The 21715-nt window shown below is 38.9% G+C and overlaps 1 protein-coding gene across 10 annotated transcripts in view; it reads right to left on the reverse strand.

The window, feature by feature from the left end:
- Positions 1-830: 830 nt before the first annotated feature.
- Positions 831-21715, reverse strand: part of UBR5 (ubiquitin protein ligase E3 component n-recognin 5) — a 142022-nt gene continuing 121137 nt past the window's right edge. For 9 of the 10 annotated variants that reach the window (XM_034763408.1, XM_034763414.1, XM_034763411.1 and 6 more), the window contains 10 exons: positions 21041-21185; positions 20596-20726; positions 19847-19907; positions 15537-15712; positions 12610-12694; positions 10975-11130; positions 10397-10510; positions 5654-5798; positions 4887-4972; positions 831-3880 (listed from right to left, as the gene is read on the reverse strand). In XM_034763408.1, coding sequence (XP_034619299.1) covers positions 3668-3880; positions 4887-4972; positions 5654-5798; positions 10397-10510; positions 10975-11130; positions 12610-12694; positions 15537-15712; positions 19847-19907; positions 20596-20726; positions 21041-21185 — 1312 coding nt within the window. In that variant the 3' untranslated portion in view covers positions 831-3667. The remainder of the gene's footprint in view (positions 3881-4886; positions 4973-5653; positions 5799-10396; positions 10511-10974; positions 11131-12609; positions 12695-15536; positions 15713-19846; positions 19908-20595; positions 20727-21040; positions 21186-21715) is intronic. The other variant, XM_034763415.1, reaches the window with a different exon arrangement.

The raw sequence follows: 21715 nt of genomic DNA on the forward strand, positions 1-21715 counted from the left end.
CAGGATGACACTACAAAAGGAAATTTTAGATAGACTAGCAGGGAAAGCTTCCTGATTCTGGGATACATTATACTGTGGAATGGTATTCCAAGGGCTGTTACAAAAGACCCCATCAATAGATACCTAGAAGATGTACCTACTCCAGATAACAGTAGAGCAACTACAGGGAGATGGACTGGATGACCGACATCATTTTTTCCCCCATTTGAATGATAGAATTAAAGATGAAGGGCATTTTAACATTTTCTGCCCTTGCTCATCTTTGGATGGGTGAATTCTAAGTACATCAGAATACCCCATTAGTTTTGTATATAGTCCATGCTTTTACAATGAAAAAAAAACCCCATACTTATCTTTGGAAGGGAAAAGTAAAGTCCAGTTTCTCATGTCTGTTTGAAATTACTAAAATTCTGCAAGAAATACATTTTACTTTTGCTTGCAAATTTTCTAGTCTATTGTTCTTATCTCCACATTTAGATTTAACGAACATAAATCTCACTTGCAATAGCAAAAAACAGTTGTCATTTCAAAGCCAAACTGGGAAATTAAACCAGCTAAGTATGAGGAAAAACCCAGATCATTTTTTAAAATCTAGAATCCCAGAATGGGGTTGCAACATGGAATTTAACTTAGGCAACATGTATGATTACTTGAACATTAGTGACTACCATTAAAATCCAGAATTTGTCAGGTTAGCATGATGTGTTATATCATTACAATAGGAACCAACTATTGACTTGTTGACATTTTATTGGCGGCTGCTGTACTACTTAGAGAATTATGAACACTTGAGGAATTAGGCCATAAAACTGAAATATTACAAACTTTTCTCCTTTTTTTCTTTTATTTCTCTAGCGCATCTTAAAAATAAACTAACAGAAGGGCTTAAGTCAAAGGGAAACAAGGTGTATGATTTTAATAAACATTTTTCTTATTAAAAACCTTGATATTGCTTAAATATACCATACAGAGAAAAACTATTTTATAAAGCAACATACACATTTCAAGTCAATGATGGCAACATAAATTATTCTGGCTAACCCCTCTGCTTATGTCATCAGAATGCCTTGGTTGTGTATATATGGTGAACTACTGTATAAGACTAGTTACCTGTGTAATTTCTGCCTAGCTATACAGTACAGGTTTTTAAAAAATGTTTATGCTATATACAGAAATATATATACATATAACATATATTTATATGTTATACATACACATACATTTTTATACATATACACACAATACATATATACACAATACTTTACACTTACATACGGCCTTTGATCAGAGGATCTTGGATGAGTTTTACATCATTAAGCCTCACAAAACTTCTGTGAGGGAGGCAGCTTCTTTATTTTATGGACTGTGAATCTGAGGCCTGATCTACAGTTTTTGTACCAATATGAACTATTTCAGTTAGGGCTGTGATTTTTTTTTTTTTACTGAAGTATTTATACTGGTACAACCCCTAGTGTGTACAGTTATACTGGTATAAAGGTGCCTTATCCCTGTATAATGTATTCCCCTTCCCATACAGGAATAGCTATACTGGTATAAAGCACCTTTATACCAAATATATAACTGCACCCACATCAGGGAGGTTGTACTGCTTTAACTACACACCACTCTAGTAAAAGCAATACAGGTCGTGTTTAAGTCTTTGAGCTGAGGGTTTGTCTAAAATAACTTGCTGAAGGTCACAGTGGCAGATCCAGGAACGGAATCCAAAATGCCAGACTCCCAGTCCCCATTACCTAGCCACTTGAAACCTCCCCCCTGCCTATGAGGGCTGTTCTTGGGAATGCTATTATTATTTCATTAATACATGTGGAAATATTCCTACTTGGTGCATCTGCAGCTTAACTAAGCAAGTCTAGAAGAGTTAGCCTTATAAAACAGTCTTCAGAGTCAAAGTGGCACACATGGTGATGAGAGTTATGGTCCCAAGCCCTCCTCCATGCATGCAAGAGTTAGAAGTGCTACAGAAGCAGGATGCTGCGTTTTTAGGTAGGGTGGAAAAAGGAAGGAGTTTAGGTCACTTCTGGCCATCCACCTCCGCTTGGCACTCAAAGTGGCATTGACCAATTTTGGTGGAAAACCAGTGTAGCACCCCTCAGCAAGGAAAGGTCATTGCAATATGGAGTCACAGAATGCAGGGAAAAGTAGGAGAACAAAGTCTTTCATCAAAACCCATCATCATCACTCTAGTCTATTAAGTCTTAGTAAGCATCAGAATTTGATAGCAAGGGTAAAGTTGCTCCTTTTTCTTTACTAATGGCCTTCCAACATTTATAATGGAAATCATTAAAGCATTAAGAATTTAATGACAAAAGTACTAGGCTACTAGATGTTCAAAGACTACCCTTGTAAAACCAATAATCGCTTTATTAAAAAGAGTTGACATACAGTAGGTCCCACTACAATGAATTTGCAGATTTATTCCATCATAATCAATTTTGATTTTTGGGGAGAAACTTTCGCTTAAATTCTGCATTTTTGTGAAGAGAAGGGGTTGCCTGGCTCGCTCCATTCCGGATTCTCTGCTAACTGTAAAATGTGGGCTGAATTGCTTCCATTATTTATTTGTTTTATAGTGCAGATGCAGATCAATTTTTCAGTTAAGAAATTGAGATTTTTAATGGACAACTGTCTGGTGCAGGCTGTTAAGCTAAAATATTCAGCATTACATAAATAAAAACTATTGTGTCTTCAATATGACTTGGTATTTTGTCTATAATTTCTTTATTAAAAACTGTAACAAGGTACTTAAAAAAGGCTAGATACAAAAGTAGTTAAGCTGCTCACGAACATTAAAATTTTTCAAAATGTATCTTCAATAATCATGATCTTATAAACATTTTACAGTTACCAGAAAGTGCCCAGGCTGAGTTTACACAGTTGAGATACCGCAGTACAAGTGTCTAGTTAGAACTGGAAGTGGAACAATCTCCTGACTGTCTGCTTACTGAAATAGGGATACAAAAATGTTGATTGTGAACTATGAAATAATGTGCATTGGCCTCATCATATGTACAAAAAACCTCACTAAAGGTACAGATTACATGCAAAATATTAGTGATGGGATCTAATGTGCCAGAGTTCAATGCAATCAGAACAGAAATTGCAATGAAAGTGGTTTCATAAGTAAAAGTGAATGATTCCAACTCTTAGATCTGAACTGTGAAGAACTTTTTACAAGTTCAATATACATGATACACAACTGCAGCCAACCACAAATTAAACACCATAAAAAAAGTTAAAATAAAACACAGAACATACTTAATTTTTTATTTTGAAATTCCCTACTCCCTCTATACAAGAACCTTTGCTGAAACACTTTTCACAAAGGCAGCAGTGAATTTTCTGAACATTTTACATATTTTCCCTCAGCAAAAAGATAAATCACAGTGTAAATTATATTGTTCTGCTGTCATCTTTGGCTGGGGTTAGGCCAAGAAGTTATTGACTAGCGAACTGTTACAGTCAAACATTGCTAGTGCTCCTTAGGCCTGTAGGTTACAAACTTAGTACAGGAATGTTTGCATTTAATCAATAAAGTACCACCAGGGGTATGACAGCATTAACTTTCATAAACTTTTATAGACAAATGGAAAAATCTACAAAACTTAGCTAGTAATATTACACAGCAATACACACTTTTTATACTCTACACAAAACCAAAATTCTTGGTCTTAATGGCGAGTAACAATTTCTGTTTCAGAATCTGTTTAGAGGAATAGAGTGGGACATAAAGGCGAGAAATGCAAGTGTTTGCTGTAGGAAGATGTTGGTCATCTGGTGGTCTTATTGTGATGGATGGCATGGGCTGGAATCCCTCCTCACTGGCAGGCAATGATGGGCTTGATGTCCAAAAATAAACCTAAAAGAATAGAAAGTAGGCTGTAACTTTTGCTGGTCTAGAAATATTTAAACTGACTCCATGATACAAACATTGGTATCACATACTGATCATTATTTTGACATAAGTAAAATGGGAAAGTCACAGGGCAGTCATGGTGCTTGATCATAAAACATTCCTTGTAGTATAGAGACTCAGTGGCTGTGCTGTGTACTATTACGACAATGTTATACTCCCAGTCATTTCCTCTCTTCTCTCAACTACAAATATATAATATCACATTTATCAAAGCAACTTATCAAAAGAAGCAACACTCTCCAAATATTAACCACATCTTGGTGCAGGAAGTTAGGATTCCCTGTCCTTTTGGGAAGAGGATAATGTCTGTGTATCAGAAACTTTTTTATATAATCGAATTAGCCATTTTATATCAATCAAATTACTGTAAAATACAGCACTGATACCAAATGCATTAATAGCTAGCAATGGAAATTGCAGTACCAAGAGCAAAGTGAATACTGCATTGCACCCCTGAGTTCCCTTTGCCTAAACCAATCTGCTCTAGATTTTCCTCTTTTTACACCAGTCCTTGTTTTCTTCTTTGCGGAGTTCACTCAAAAATGAGAAGGTTGACATCTCTGAAGTGATCAAAAGAACATTTTAAAAGAGTGGGTGAATACAGTGCATAACAAGCAAACTTTTCCAATCCTCTATAAATGCAATTCAAACCTCATCTTCTGCCCACCTGTTACTCAGTGTGAAACCTCTCAAACAGGGACTGCAAACATGCTTGAGAGTTCTGAGATATGGACAATGAAAGATACACCAATATTAATTTTCTTGTGAACAAAGCTGGATTTCATATTCAGTCTCAAGAGTTGAAAGCCTAGTGCACAAACTCCCGAGTACTACTGCTACTCTACCAGTGTAGAAAACCTTTCCATTAAAACAAAAAAAATACTGAAAAGCAACACTGATTGTTGAAAAACAGTCTTAAGCAACCTTTTACAGGCGAAGGACAACTTACTAGATCTTGTCTTTCTGTCATACTCATCTTCTCAACTATGGACCAAAACCAACGCTTGAACTGCAAAAGCTTCTCAGCATTTTCTCCTGTTTGAAACAGAATAATTAAATTAAATGTATCTGACAATGAACATTTAGAGCACGTGTTTTATACATGCCAGCAAGTAAACTTAGTGTCACTACCCCCTCCTCACAACACCTGCACACTAGGAACAAGGACAGTGCTATGCCAAACACTAACGCAAACATTTTTGAATGTAAGGACTAGACTTAAGAACACTGGTGTAAACAACTAATAAAATTAACACACTGTATAATCTACTAACTAGCTGTATCTAAGTTTGTAACAGGTCAATGAAATATTTCTTTAAAATATTAGACTACAATCATAACTCTAAATATATGGTCAGGCCAGGATTTGGCAGGAAAAAATAGCACAACCCATAATTTGCTCTCCTTGCATTCTGATGGATTATTTATATAGTGATACTGAGGTTGTACCCTCGAAAGAGTTGTGTATTTTACTCTCCCATTTTGAGGTAAAGATTCTTAAAAGTGGCAAAGAATACGGCTGGCACACTGAGAATCCTTTTAACAGATTATATTTAGAGCCATTCATTAAGGTCAATGAACAGAGCTGGTTTTAAGCTTAGAAAAAGTTGAAAAAATTATCCTTGCTATCCATCTCTACATAAAGGACAGACAGGTGAATAATACTAAATTTCTAGCTGTACAACTCATTTCCTAAACAGACTACATATTTCATACCTGACTCATCATTGAAAGAGGTAAAGCTGATCAGCATTTGCACGTTTACTTCACCACAGCCGTTTACCAAAAGCCTGAAATCTTCTGCTGTCAAGTCTTCTAATGAATTCTTTGGAAGCACATCCAGCAGACCTTTCCTCATTGCCTGAAAGAGTCACATGATTCACTTTACACTGACCATCTCTGCTACTGTTTAAGTGGATTTCTGAGAAGTTAATTAATAATAATTAATGGAGATATCCCATCTCCTAGAACTGGAAGGGACCTTGAAAGGTCATCAAGTCCAGCCCCCTGCCTTCACTAGCAGGACCAAGTACTGATTTTGCCCCAGATCCCTAAGTGGCCCCCTCAAGGACTGAACTCACAACCCTGGGTTTAGCAGGCCACTGCTCAAACCACTGAGCTATACAATGAAGTTCACAGCTCACAAATATCAGTTAATTTTCCTCTTGGCTGTTCACCTCTTCCATGTTCAATCTCAAATAGTAAAAACATCTTTTTGAATGGAAGCTATATTGGGCCCATGGTCTAGAACTTGCAATATTCAGGCCCAGACCAGTAATAAGCATTGATAGACTGAGGGAACCAATGACAATTATTTTTAAGATTGACACCTTGCAAACCATTGGTAGTACAAACAAGTGCTCTCTCTCTGTCACTGGAATTTGAGCTTTTCAATATAGCCATTTTTTCTATGCCCTAGTCAGTTACAATATATCTACAATTCTTTTGATTACCTTGGTGCCCGCTACTGCAAATTCCCACTTCCTTGAATTCTGACACTGCTTTAAAAATCTGCCACTTTGAGAACCACTAGACCTAGAAACTAATGCTGTAGCTGTATCTCACTGGAAAGCCACTAAAATGAGCAGGGATATGGACAGCTTTCATATGAGAAGAGATTAAAAAGACTGGGACTGTTCATCTTAGAAAAGAGACAACTAAGGGGGGTGATATGATAGAGGTCTATAATATCATAAATGGTGTGGACAAAGTCAATAGGGAAGTGTTATTTACCCTCTTCACGCAACACATGTCTCAGAGGTGACGTCATGAAATTAATAGGCAGTCAATTTAAAAACAAATATATGGAAGTACTTCTTCACATAATGCATAGTCAACCTAGGACACTCGTTGCCAGGTGATTTTGAAGGTCAAAAGTATAACTGGGTTCAAAAAGAATTAGATAATTTCACGGAGAACAGGTCTATCAATGGCTGTTAGCCAAGATGGTCAGGGGTGCAACCCCATGCTCTGTCCCTAAACCTCTGACTGCTAGAAGCCAGGACTGGACTCTATCGCCTATTCTGTTCACTCCCTCTGAAGCATCTGGCACCAGACACTATTGGCTAATAGGATACTGGGCTAGATGAACCATTGGTCTGACCCACTATGGCCATTATTATGTTCTTGAAATGAATATTCAGGAGATACTAACTGATGAATCATGTCAGAACTGCAATTTGGGGCACGGGAAGGTGGGGAGGCAAGTGACAGTAAGGACAATTTAATTTCAAAGTCTAAAATCCCATGGCCTACAATGGTTGGAAACAGTTTAACAGTCCAGTAAATTGTCCTAAATACTGGCCTCTGAATCAGTGATCACAAAGCAAATATTTTTATTTAAAACAAGGGTGATGTCATGCTAGGAGTCTACTACAGGCCACCTAACCAGGTGGAAGAGGTGGATGAGGCTTTTTTTAAACTACTAACAAAATCATCCAAAGCCCAAGATTTGGTGTGATGGGGGACTTCAACTATCCAGATATATGTTGGGAAAATAACACAGCGGGGCACAGACTATCCAATAAGTTCTTGGACTGCATTGCAGACAACTATTTATTTCAGAAGGTTGAAAAAGCTATGAGGGGGGAAGCTGTTCTAGATTTGATTTTAACAAATAGGGAGGAACTCATTGAGAATTTGAAAGTAGAAGGCAGCTTGGGTGAAAGTGATCATGAAATCAGAGTTCGCAATTCTAAGGAAGGGTAGAAGGGAGTACAGCAAAACAGAGACAATGGATTTCAGGAAGGCGGATTTTGGTAAGCTCAGAGAGCTGATAGGTAAGGTCCCATGGGAATCGAGACTGAGGGGAAAAACAACTGAGGAGAGTTGGCTGTTTTTCCAAGGGACACTATTAAGGGCCCAAAAGCAAGCTATTCTGCTGGGTAGGAAAGATAGAAAATGTGGCAAAAGACCAGCTTGGCTTAACCACGAGATCTTGCATAATCTAAAAAATAAGGAGTCATATAAAAAATGGAAACTAGGACAGATATCAAAGGATGAATATAGGCAAGCAACACAGGAATGCAGGGGCAAGATTGGAAAGGCAAAGGCAAAAAATGAGCTCATACCAGCTACAGGAATAAAGGGCAACAAGAAAACTTTTTATCAATACATTAGAAGCAAGAGGAAGACCAAGGACAGGGTAGGCCCACTGCTCAGTGAGGAGGGAGATACAGTAATAGGAAACTTGGAAATGGCAGAAATGCTTAAGGACTTCTTTGTTTCGGTCTTCACCGAGAAGTCTGAAGGAATGCCCTAACCTAGTGAATGCTAATGGGAAGGGGATAGGTTTAGAAGATGAAGTAAAAAAAGAACAAGTTAAAAATCACTTAGAAAAGTTAGATGCCTGCAAGTCACCAGGGCCTGATGAAATGCATCCTAGAATACTCAAGGAGCTAATAGAGGAGGTATCTGAGCCTCTACCTATTATCTTTGGAAAATCACGGGAGACGGGAGAGATTCCAGCAGAAGACTGGAAAAGGGCAAATATAGTGCCCATCTATAAAAAGGGAAATAAAAACAACCCAGGAAACTACAGACCACTTAGTTTAACTTCTGTGCCAGGGAAGATAATGGAGCAAGTAATTAAGGAAATCATCTGCAAACTCTTGGAAGGTGGTAAGGTGATAGGGAACAGCCAGCATGGATTTGTAAAGAACAAATCATGTCAAACCAATCTGAAAGCTTTCTTTGATAGGATAACGAGTCTTGTGGATAAGGGAGAAGCAGTGGATGTGGTATACCTAGACTTTAGTAAGGCATTTGATACGGTCTCGCACGATATTCTTATCGATAAACTAGGCAAATACAACTTAGATGGGGCTACTATAAGGTGGGTACATAACTGGCTGGATAACCATACTCAGAGAGAGTACTTATTAATGGTTCCCAATCCTGCTGGAAAGGTATAACAAGTGGGGTTCCGCAGGGGTCTGTTTTGGGACCGGCTCTGTTCCATATCTTCATCAACGTCTTAGATATTGGCATAGAAAGTACGCTTATTAAGTTTGCAGATACCACCAAACTGGGAGGGATTGCAACTGCTTTGGAGGATAGGGTCATAATTCAAAATGATCTGGACAAATTGGAGAAATGGTCTGAGGTAAACAGGATGAAGTTTAACAAAGACAAATGCAAAGTGCTCCACTTAGGACGGAACAATCAGTTTCACACATACAGAATGGGAAGAGACTGTCTAGGAAGGAGTACGGCAGAAAGGGATCTAGGGGTTATAGTGGACCGCAAACTAAATGAGTCAACAGTGTGATGCTGTTGCAAAAAAAGCAAACATGATTTTGGGATGTCTTCTTGTGAGCAAGACATGAGAAGTCATTCTTCCACTCTACTCGGCACTGGTTAGGCCTCAACTGGAGTAATGTGTCCAGTTCTGGGCACCACGTTTCAAGAAAGATGTGGAGAAATGGGAGAGGGTCCAGAAAAGAGCAACAAGAATGATTAAAGGTCTTGAGAACATGACTTATGAAGGAAGGCTGAAAGAATTGGGTTTGTTTAGTTTGGAAAAGAGAAGACTGATAGGGGACATGATAGCAGTTTTCAGGTATCTAAAAGGGTGTCATAAGGAGGAGGGATAAAATTAGTTCACCTTAGCCTCTAAGGATAGAACAAGCAGCAATGGGCTTAAACTGCAGCAAGGGAGGTTTAGGTTGGACATTAGGAAAAAGTTCCCAACTTTCAGGGTGGTTAAACACTGGAATAAATTGCCTAGGGAGGTTGTGGAATCTCCATCTCTGGAGATATTTAAGAGTAGGTTAGATAAATGTCTGTCAGGGATGGTCTAGACAGTATTTGGTCCTGCCATGAGGGCAGGGGACTGGACTCGATGACCTCTCAAGGTCCCTTCCGGTCCTAGAATCTATAATCTTTTATTTCAGAACAGGCTTCTAAAAACAAGACTAAGTTTTACTTTTAATATAATTTTTGACAGATTCTGGTCATGTTTCTTGTTAAAACATTAACAATGTTCAGAACAAAAATTCTGCAATCATTAGCCACACTGATCTTGCACAGAGCAGGCATAAGGAGGCCAGAAGCTCCAGTGACTTTATGCTGGCAGAGTTTGGCTTGTTAAATCTTTGAGCTAAGAGGTTAAATAAATCTAGGCTGAGAAAGAAATATAGAAAAATGGAAGACTGTATAGAATCCATATGTCTGAAGATAAGCATTTCCCCAGTATGTTATATGAATCTTTTTTTTAATCTATATGTAAATGCTGAAGTTTAACTAGTCATTGAGCTAACTTTAATTCTTCTTTTGAATTTATATCCTTCGGTCTATTCAAATGAGCTTTTAGGGTAGTCAAGGTCTCCACATAATTAAGTTAGCAACTGTGTAACAAGAAACAAAGATTAATACCCTTTAGAAGTTGGACAACTTGGAATGGAATGCAGTATATGCAGAAATTGACAGTATCATTCCAAAACACTACAAAGCACTTACATGTAGAGGTTGTTCTGCTACCACCAACATTCTGTGTTCTGCATATTTCCGGACATATTCATAAACATTCTGAGGGGTGACTGGTATATTTACACCATTGGAGATAAGTTCAACCTACGATGAAGTAGCAAAAGGGGAGAGGATTTAAAAACATACTTTAAAGAAGAAAAAAGCAACAGTTAAAACAAGAGCATCATTTCTATTACTGTATGCAGTAAATATACTGTGGTGCTATACAGCTTTTTCACTCTTAAAACAAGTTTTCAGTGGGTTACTGGTTCGGGCTATTATCATGAACAGAAGTTTTATATTTAAAACCAGTCCTTGTGATGAGACCAATAATCCTGGTACTGCTGATTTCTCATTTAGATTATATTAAACAACCCATAAATACTAGGGGCTGAATATTCAAAAACACTTAAGTGACTTAGGCACACAAATCCCACAGACTTTCAATGGGTCTTTGTGCTCCTGAACACTTACGCAGTTTAGAAAATCTCACCCTAAATCCGTCTGGGGTTTGACAGACTATGAACAAGTAACATTAAACTGTAAAGTCAAGTTCAGCTTGCACCTACCTGCCCTCCACCCTCCTCCTTGCACAGGTCTATTGCAAATGCTAAATCCATTGCTGCAAAAACAGCATCAGCATCCGTGCTCTGGGAGGCTAGGATAAGTTGCCGCAAGCTCTCATACATAACCGGATCAAAAAAAGCAAAGTCATGCCAGTTCACCTAAAATAAGGTAGATGTTTGATATGTAGCATGGTTTTTATAAATATATTCAACATAATGAGTTCTAAAACGGATAATATGTACACTAGCATAAGGCACCTAAATAGCCATGTAATGAGGCATTCACTCAAACACTTGGAAAGAATCACAAAAAAAGGTAATTTCCATTCTCATCCTGATTTTCTGAGGTGCAGGAACATAACACCAGATTGAAGTGCATTGGCAAAGCACAGAGAAGGTTGTCAAGCATTTGCCCACACTAAGAATTACTACAGATCTAGGCAACTGAACTCTTGGAACGTATCCTTTCCATAAATCAGCTTGGGTCAAAACAGACCTTTGTGGATTTTTCAACAGGATTTGAAAAGGGGTCACACGTGACATCACTCCTTTTCCCATCTCCACACTCCCTAAAACTCTGGAAGGAAATTCACCTGCGCCATCACAGAAAGAAAGCTTCTTCCCAGCAGCTGTAAATTCCTTTAGGTGGAAGTTATTTGTGCCCAACAGTTGCCCTCCTCACCCTCAACAAGCAGATCTTTTGAGCAGATCCTTGCCTTTTTGGCCACATTTTGGGGGCCTTTGCTCCATCAATTATCTGTCTTTCCATCTAAGACAGTACTTCGTGGTGCCCCTAAACTCAGCTACAAGGACTTTTGGTACTTCTCATTTTCCCATGTTGCCCACTACCCTGCTGTCATCATGAGGGAGCCCTAGAAGGCTTTTACTCAGATGGTAGAGCAGGGAGAATGTCCTTCTGTTTTGGAAAGGGGTTGGGGTGTTCTTGTGCATCTATAACCTCTTGCTCCTTTGTCACCATTCCCCTACCCCATTTGTTAAAATCACATCTATTTTGGACAATGACTGGCTCTGATTTTTTTTTTTTTTTTAAATAACCAAAATGAAGACCAGGGATAATGGGAAACTTTGTTCAGTTTGTTGCATCGGGCACCATATTTAGAGGTATACTGTCAAAAGATAATTAAAATGTGGTCTTGACCTAAAACAGTTAAAACATAGGCAATTGCTGGACTGCATTTAAATTTTAAGTCTACACCTGAAGCAGAATTTGAAATCTGATTAAAGAATTCTCTCAACTGTTAAACAAGATGCCTTTTTGTAAATAGTAACATAGAAAGGGCAAGAGAGAACTAATGCTACAGCACAGCTTCAACGTCCTTTTTTCTGCTCGTGAAGATCAACCCTGTCCCATTTTAAATATTTAATATAGACAGATATAGAGAGCGTGCGCACTCATATTATATTAATTGGAAACCCTCCTCAGTCAATTCCTTGGCATCCACTTGGCAAACTCAGTTTAATTGTAAGACAACAAAAAAATCACAACTGTTTTAATTAGATTTAGTATTGCCAAACAAGCACAGTGTTAACATCAAAACATATTTTAAAATAAAATTATTTTTTTAAAACTAAATCTTATGTACTTAAAGGCAGTTCAGATGTCTGTGATCAACTTACTTTTCTGCCAAGAAGAACTTTGATAACATGTCTGTTTAACGTGATGGGACATAGTTCATTCTGCAGTAAGCACAACCCTAGAATTCTGAGAACAAAAAGAGTACTATTAGAAAATCACAAAAAGAAATTGTTTAAAGAAGTGGGATTCAAAAGAGTTTCCTGAATATTTCAACAACAACAACAAAAAACAACTCTGGAGTTCAGGTTGAAGTAGCTTCCAATTATAAAACCTCATATTTAAAACTTCCCAATGCCAACATCCCCCCAAAGAAATCACCATTTCAGAAACAGTGCATGCAGTACCTCGTCCCATGGGGAAAGTTTTTCTGGAAAGCTTGGTTAAAAAAATAAATAATCTGCTATTTTTCCTGAAAGAACAATCATGGGTAAAGAAGGATCACTTCCTCAAAAATACCTGCTGCAACAAAACTCCACTCCAGGAGACTAAAAATCTCCACAGATATTACTATGAAAGAAAATATTAAAAAAGTAAGAATGCAAGAATATAAAAATACTGTTAGAGGTAAGAAAACAATAAACCTATTTTATGTAGGACTCAGCAAAAATAGGGATAAAATAAGAGGGTTCGCAAAAATTAAAAAAAAACCACAGACAGGACAACTTAGGCAAAAACTATTTCTGCAAAAAGGCTGGTAAAATGAATTTTGATGGCTGCCTTCTGGCTGAGCAATTACACTTCGTAAAGGTGTGAAGAGAACTCTACACACCTGCCCTATAAATCTGTTTGGAAAATTATGAGTCTGGTTGTGTAAGTAAATATCAAATGACTGAATGAGCTTTGAAGCTATGGGTTCAGCTAGTTGTTACAATAAAAAATGCAGGCAGACAAAACACTTAGACATGGTTCTTCTGAAATCAGGAGAATCTGCTGTACTGGAGTGAAAACAATCAAAAAGTGACTGGATTTTTAAGGGTATCATTCTTCTCCAGGCATAAGCCTACAGACTTCCACAAATTCACTCTAAAAAGCGCCTCAGCAGAGCAATCCTGCATGTTTTTCTCATGATCACCTACTTCACAGACAGGTGCACTGAGTCCATTAGTGCCAATGAGGTGCAAAAAAATTCACTGATTTATTCAAGAGAGCAAACGCTGGTCACAAGCCTTGTTCTGAAGCACATGATCCCACAAAGAAACAGTGTGGTCTAATGACAGATGTCAGAAGCAACCTTCTGTCCCATATATTTTCAGTGGAGATGAAGCAACGTGGTAGGAAGACAACACCAGGCTCCACAATATATTCAGAACTGAAAGGTTACCTTTACTGTAGGAAATGGTGTAACTGGAGAACTTCATCCTATCCTACAAAAGGTTCTTATTCTGCCCTCATCGACATAATATTGAGAATCTTCAAGCAGTGCGTTAGGCAACACGACTAAATTCTGTTGTGTGATTTAGTCTCCTTCTCTCATCCACTCCCCAGGGGAGTTGTTGTGCAGTGTATTGTTTTGTTTAACATACACACTACTATGCATTTATGTCAGAGAAGACAAGGTGAAAGAAGAGCACCTAGCATTTGGAGTGGAACGTGGGGAGGTTTGTGACAGCCCTTAATTTGTGACAGTTTATTCCACAGACAGATTAGTCACTGAGAAAGCTTTGTCTCCTGCACAGACAAGCTTTATTCCTGTGGTAGAAAGTTCCACTGTGCAACAGAAGTCGAGTTGTTGACCATGGTCCTCATCCTGGAGCTTTAAGCAGTCTCTTTAAATGCCACTAAGCTCCTTGAAGGTAAGGACTGAGACCTTGAACTTTACTCAATAGTCTCTGGAAAGCCAACATGTAAGAGCAGAGGCCAGGTCTGATGGGCTCAAAGTAGCCAGCGTTGCTGAGGAATGCAGTGCAGGGCTCTGTACTAGTTGGAGTTTCTCTAAGGACTGATGTCTTCACACCCTAGTACACTGCACTGCTATCATATAGACAGAAGGTGATGAAGGCATATATAAGAACACTTGAGAACATGCCTTGAGAAATCTAGGGAAGTGAAATGTCTTTGGAGCGAGTTCTACTTGATATACACCTTGTTTTCTTGGGAAGAGAAGGCTTTGTTTTTCAAGTCAACGCCCAACAACATGAGCAGGGTCCTGGAGTCCATCTATACCAGAAGCTAGCAGGTTGTTTGTGTTTGTGGAAACACAGCTCAAGAGCCTATTTTGTAAGAGCTTTACTGATGTGGGAAATATTGATAGTCGTGATGTCCAGCAAGGATGCTCAACTGTTTATTTGAGGACTGTTTGCCTTTGAGACATTCCAGTCAGACCTTGCACTAGACTATGAAAACTGCGGCCAGGGGTGGGGAGGGAGGGGGGAGGAGAAGGGTAGGGGGAGAGAAGGGACCAGGAATGATTTCAGGGAAACCCACTTTTGAACTTAAGAGCACATGGTGGCATCTGGACACAGATATCAAAGCCAAGACAGTTATTGTCTGTTCTGCTGGCTGTGCATGTGCAACTTAGACATAATGTGGATGGTACTGGGGCACTTTAAGGTCCTGCTTCTCTGACATACTTGCAAAATAAAAAGGGGGCAGGGAAAGCAAAAGCGCAAAGATACAAGTTTTAGCTTACAAAATCAGTAAAATAGTTCCCTTTGACAGAGAGTTTACCTCCTCAGAGACGAGGGAGTCATGGGACCTAAAATGCCAATGATGCAATAAATCTGATGCTACTAACATTTTCTCTCTCTCTCACACACACGTACATTGAGGGGTACGAGTGCAAATTTTAACAAAAACTTAAGATTTCTCTCAAGATTTAATAGACTAAGTTGTTCAAGTTCCCCCACATGATTTCAAACCCACGATGAATGAACTCTATTACAGCTTTTATCTTTGGAGAAATATAAGCTATCAAAATATCTGAAATGCCAAGAAAACACAAGACTAGCAAACTAGCTTAATATTGTACCTGCCAATGTTTCTGAAACAATTCAATCTTGCCTCTGTGTTTTTGCCAGGCCTTGGCGTATAAAAACCTCGTTTCCCAGGTTGGTAGAATAGTGGTGCATTATCATCACCATCATCTGTATCATCTAATTCCATGTCCACCACACTGCGACTGGAGCCATGTCGCTTTCTATTTTCCTAGTACAAAAGATTAAGAAGCTAATTTAGAATCTCAGTTAAAAGTCAAACATCTATCCTAATTTTTGTTACCCATTGAATACTGAAACCTGCTCATTATAGGACCCAAAGATTTTTGAGTCTTGCCATTTCAAAAGACTGGTAATATTTGGCAATGGTGGATTTTTAAATAATTGAGCAGTTCATTATTTTGAAAAATAAATTAAAGAAGCAGATCCTTTCAGCAAAGATTTAGTAAAAAACACCCTTCATTTTATTAGGGCTGTCGATTAATCGCAGTTAACTCACGTGATTAACTCAGAAAAATTAATCACTATTAATTGCACTGTTAAACAATAGAATACCAATTGAAATGTATTAAATAATGTAGAAAAACACTGAAAATTTTCAAATATATTGATTTCTATTACAACACAGAATACAATGAGTACAGTGCTCACTTCATATTTTTTATGACAAATATTTGCACTTTTAAAATGATAAACGAAATAGTATTTTTCAATTCATCTCATACAAGTACTGTGGTACAATCTCTTTATGGTGAAAGTGTAACTTACAAATGTAGATTTTTTTGTTACATAACTGCACTCAAAAACAAAACAATTTAAAAAACTTTAGAGCCTACAAGTCCACTCAGTCCTACTACTTATTCAGCCAATTGCGAAGACAAACAAGTTTATTTATATTTACGGGAGATACTGCTACCCGCTTCTTATTCACAATGTCACCTGAAAGTGAGAACAGGTGTTCGTGTGGCCCTTTTGTAACCGGCATTGCAAGATATTTACTTGCCAGATATGCTAAACATTCGTATGCCCCTTCATGCTTTGGCCACCATTCCAGAGGACATGCTTCCATGCTGATTCGCATTAAAAAATAATGCGTTAATTACATTTGTGACTGAATTCCTTGGGGGAGAACTGTATGTCCCCTGCTCTGTGTTACCCGCATTCTGCCATATATTTCATGTTATAGCAGTCTCGGATGATGACCCAGCACATGTTTATTTTAAGAACACTTTCACAGCAGATTTGACAAAACGCAAAGGTGGTACCAATGTGAAATTTCTAAAAATAGCTACAGCATTCAACCCAAGGTTTAAAAATCTAAAGTGCCTTCCAAAATCTGAGAGGGACGAGGTGTGGAACCTTCTTTCAGAAGTCTTAAAAGAGCAACACTCTGATCAGAAACTGCAGAACCCGAACCACCAAAAAAGGAAATCAACCTTCTGCTGGTGGCATCTCACTCAAATGATGAAAATAAACATGCATCAGTCTGCTCTGCTTTGGATTGTTATTGAGCAGAACCAGTCATCAGCATGGATGCATGTCCTCTGGAATGGTGGCTGAAGCATGAAGGGACATATGATTCTTCAGCAGATCTGGCACGTAAATATCTTGCGATGCTGGATACAACAGTGCCATGCAAACACCTGTTCTCACTTTCAGGTGACAATGTAAACAAGAAGTGGGCAGCATTATCTTCTGCAAATTGTAACCAAACTTGTTGAGCGACTGGCTGAAGTACGACTGAGTGGACGTGTAGTTTTTACATTGTTTTATTTTTGAATGCAGTTGTTTTTGGTACACAATTCTACATTTGTAAGTTCAACTTTCATGCACAGACTATCAAGGAAGTTTTTGGAAAGTGTAGGGGACAATTTCCGGGTGCAAGTCCCAGAGGAACCAACTAGGGGCAGAGCTCTTCTTGACCTGCTGCTCACAAACCGGGAAGAATTAGTAGGGAAAGCAAAAGTGGATGGGAACCTGGGAGGCAGTGACCATCAGATGGTCGATTTCAGGATCCTGACACAAGGAAGAAAGGAGCAGCAGCAAAATACGGACCCTGGACTTCAGAAAAGCAGACTGACTCCCTCAGGGAACTGATGGGCAGGATCCTCTGGGAGAATAACATGAGGGGGAAAGGAGTCCAGGAGAGCTGGCTGTATTTTAAAGAATCCTTATTGAGGTTGGAGGAACAAACCATCCCGATGTGTAGAAAGAATAGTAAATATGGCAGGCAACCAGCTTGGCTTAACAGTGAAATCCTTCCTGATCTTAAACACAAAAAAGAAGCTTACAAGAAGTGGAAGATTGAACAAATGACCAGGGAAGAGTATAAAAATATTACTCAGGCATGCAGGAGTGAAATCAGGAAGGCCAAATCACACTTGGAGTTGCAGCTAGCAAGGGATGTTAAGAGTAACAAAAAGGGTTTCTTCAGGTATGTTAGCAACAAGAAGGTCAAGGAAAGTGTGGGCCCCTTATTGAATGAGGGAGGCAACCTAGTGACAGAGGATGTGGAAAAAGCTAACGTACTCAATGCTTTTTTTGCCTCTGTCTTCACGCACAAGGTCAGCTCCCAGACTACTGCACTGGGCAGCACAGCATGGGGAGGAGGTAACCAGCCCTCTGTGAAGAAAGAAGTGGTTCAGGACTATTTAGAAAAGCTGGACGAGCACAAATCCATGGGGCCAGATGCGCTACATCCGAGGGTGCTAAAGGAGTTGGCGGATGTGATTGCAGAGCCATTGGCCATTATCTTTGAAAACTCATGGCAATCAGAGGAGGTCCCGGATGACTGGAAAAAGGCTAATGTAGTCCCTATCTTTAAAAAAGGGAAGAGGAGGATCCGGGGAACTACAGGCCAGTCCCTGGAAAAATCATGAAGCAGGTCCTCAAGGAATCAATTCTGATGCACTTAGAGGAGAGGAAAACGATCAGGAACAGTCAGCATGGATTCACCAAGGGCAAGTCATGCCTGACTAACCTAATTGCCTTTTATGATGAGATAACTGGGTCTGTGGATGAGGGGAAAGCAGTGGACCTATAATTCCTTGACTTTAGCAAAGCTTTTGGTATGGTCTCCCACAGTATTCTTGACGGCAAATTAAAGAAGAATGGGCTGGATGAATGGACTATAAGGTGGATAGAAAGCTCACTAGATCGTCGGGCTCACAAGGACAAGTGCAGAATCCTGTAATTAGGACGGAAGAATCCCATGCACTGCTACAGAGTAGGGACTGAGTGGCTAGGCAGCAGTTCTTCAAAAAAGGACCTAAGGGTTATAGTGGACGAGAAGCTGGATACGAGTCGACAGTGTGCCCTTGATGGCATTTTGGGCTGTATAAGTAGGGGCATTGCCAGCAGATTGAGGGATGTGATCATTCCCCTCTATTTGGCATTAGTGAGGCTTCATCTGGAGTACTGTGTCTAGTTTTGGGCCCCACTCGACAAGAAGCATGTGGAAAAATTGGAAAGATTCCAGCGGAGGGCAACAAAAATGATTAGGGGGCTGCAGCACATGACTTATGAGGAGAGGCTGAGGGAACTGGGATTGTTTAGTCTCCAGAAGAGAAGACTGAGGGGGGAATTTGATAGCTGCTTTCAACTACCTGAAGGGGGGTTCCAAAGAGGAAGGATCTAGACTATTCTCAGTGGTACCAGATGACAGAACAAGGAGTAATGGTCTCAAGTTGCAGTGAGGGAGGTTTAGGTTGGATATTAGGAAAAACTTTTTCACTAGGAGGGTGGTGAATTACTGGAATGGGTTACCTAGGGAGGTGGTGGAATCTCCTTCCTTAGAGGTTTTTAAGGTCAGGCTTGACAAAGCCCTGGCTGGGATGATTTAATTGGGGATTAGTCCTGCTTTGAGCAGGGAGTTGGACTAGATGACCTCCTGAGGTCCCTTCCAACCCTAATATTCTATGATTCTATGATAAAGAGATTGCATTACAGTACTTGTATTAGGTGAATTGAAAAATACTACTATTTCTTTTGTTTTTTACAGTGAAAATATTTGTAATCAAAAATATAAAATGAGCACTATGCGCTTTGTACTCTGTGTTGTAATTGAAATCATATTCGAAAATGTAGAAAACATCCAAAAATGTTTAAATAAATCGTATTCTACTAATCTTTTTAATCGCGCAATTAATCGCAATTCATTTTTTTAATCGCTTGACAGCCCTACATTATGTGACAAGAGGAGATAACTGAGGCAAAAGGGCAGGTTATTTACAGGTTGTTACATTACATTTATTTTAAAAAACATCTTTTTATGGCAAGCCAATATAACTGGATCTTAAATTTCCTTCAGTTCACACATGAATCGGATGCAAAACAGATCCCTTACCTGTACCTTGTCTGAGGAGTCTAGCAACCCAAGATCCAGGATACTGTCAGCTCCATTTTCCCTGGGGGGGGGGGGCGGGATTAAGGGGAGAAGAGGCAAGCCAAGATTTAATTTACCATTATCCATTAATAGTCACATTCTGAGCTGGAACTAGAAGAGTTATATTTTTTAATGAAAAGTCAAAATAATAAAACTAGATATGATTCTGAAAACAAAATTTAGTGAAGAAAAATTTGAAAGGAACAAGCCTGCCAATTGTTTATTATGCATGTATACAGCTGAGTTTCCTCAACTAATCTCTACAGCTGGACAGGAGGAACACTGTAAGCCATTGTAACCAGGTTCTGAAAACAAACCGTGCAAAGTGCAGTTTCTTGCCAATTTGGTTTTAAAGCAAAACACAGACAAGAATACCATATTATTATTTATATTACAGTGGGACCTAGATGCATAACCAAGATAATGGTCCCATTGTGCTAGGCACTGTACATATACAATGTAAGAAGTAGCCCTTACCTCAAAGAGTTTACCATCTAAAAAGACGAGGTAGACATCGTGGGAAAAAGGAAGTACTTTCTTGTTTTCCAAATGGGAAACTGAGGGTACTAATATTAGGTGACTTGCCCAAGGCAAACAGGACATCTGTGACAGAGCAGGGAACTGAACCCAGATCTGCTGGGTCCTAGATCACTCTCTTAACCACAAGACCAGCCTTCCTTTTTTATCTGAATCCTGATTTAATTCTTTACCTTCCATGCGCAATAATGAGTTCCATAGCCTCATCAACTCTTGCTCTAAGGGAATCTTCACTTGCTAGTAATAGAAGCAGCTGAGCAGGGGACAACTCCAGTAGCATACCTGTGATTTTGCTTGCAAATGCCTGGAAATAAGAGTTCAAGATCTTACTGTCCAATCATTCCTTCAGTGCACTCACTTTCAAATATGGTTTTATGAAAATCTTAATATCTTAACACACCCAAGATTTAAAACAAATTTGTGAGTCAAATGACAAGTTGTAGAAATACAAAACTAGAGAAAGTCAAACGAGATAGAAAAAAATACCCTTATAGAATTCAACTATTTTAATAAGTCATGAATTTCACAAGCAAAGGATAAAGAAAAGAAATCTTAAGTGAAAGATACCCATAGCATCAACAACAATAGACTTAAGTGTGCTGCGCAGATTGGTCTTACTGGTTGCATTGCTTGTACACGAGGGTAAAGCCTTTCTCCAAGGGCCTGTCGATGTGCTGGAAGAGGATCAGGATCATCACTAGGATTCCCTTCTGAGGCTGGTCTAAAGGGCCTTGTGTCAATGGAAAGTTGTCTTCTAAAGTCCCTTTAAAAATGACAGTTTACATCCCTCTTGGTTTATATTTTGTGAAACTTGATAAGACTATGTTACTTGCAAAGGAAACTTACAAAGCTCTTGGATAATATTATTTATGTACAGATAAAATAGTACAGACCAGTTTGTGCAATTGTAATATTCCATGTAGTTAGCTGGATATAAAGGTTTGGGAAGGGAACAGAGTTGAACTCTGTCAGTCTTTTGGGGAAACAAGGTGGACAACCCACCAACTAACAATGGTGTTGTTTGTAATGCATTTCTTGTCTTGGCTACTGCAATGACAGGAGTGATTTGTGAGATGGGGTTGAACAGCGATCTAATGGTGCTGAAATGGGCGTAATCATTAGAGCATGTATTTATATACCAAATCTCAAAAAAGAATATGGAAGTTCAAAATAAGTGCTCTACTATCTTGAAAGAGAGAAGCATAATATCCTCTCAGTTTGAAGAAAGGAGAGTCCAAATTTTAGAACAGACATTCATCTATTTCAGCAGTTCTCAAACTTATTTGATCAGGC

Source organism: Trachemys scripta, chromosome 2 (assembly GCF_013100865.1).
Source record: "Trachemys scripta elegans isolate TJP31775 chromosome 2, CAS_Tse_1.0, whole genome shotgun sequence".
NCBI lineage: Eukaryota > Metazoa > Chordata > Testudines > Emydidae > Trachemys > Trachemys scripta.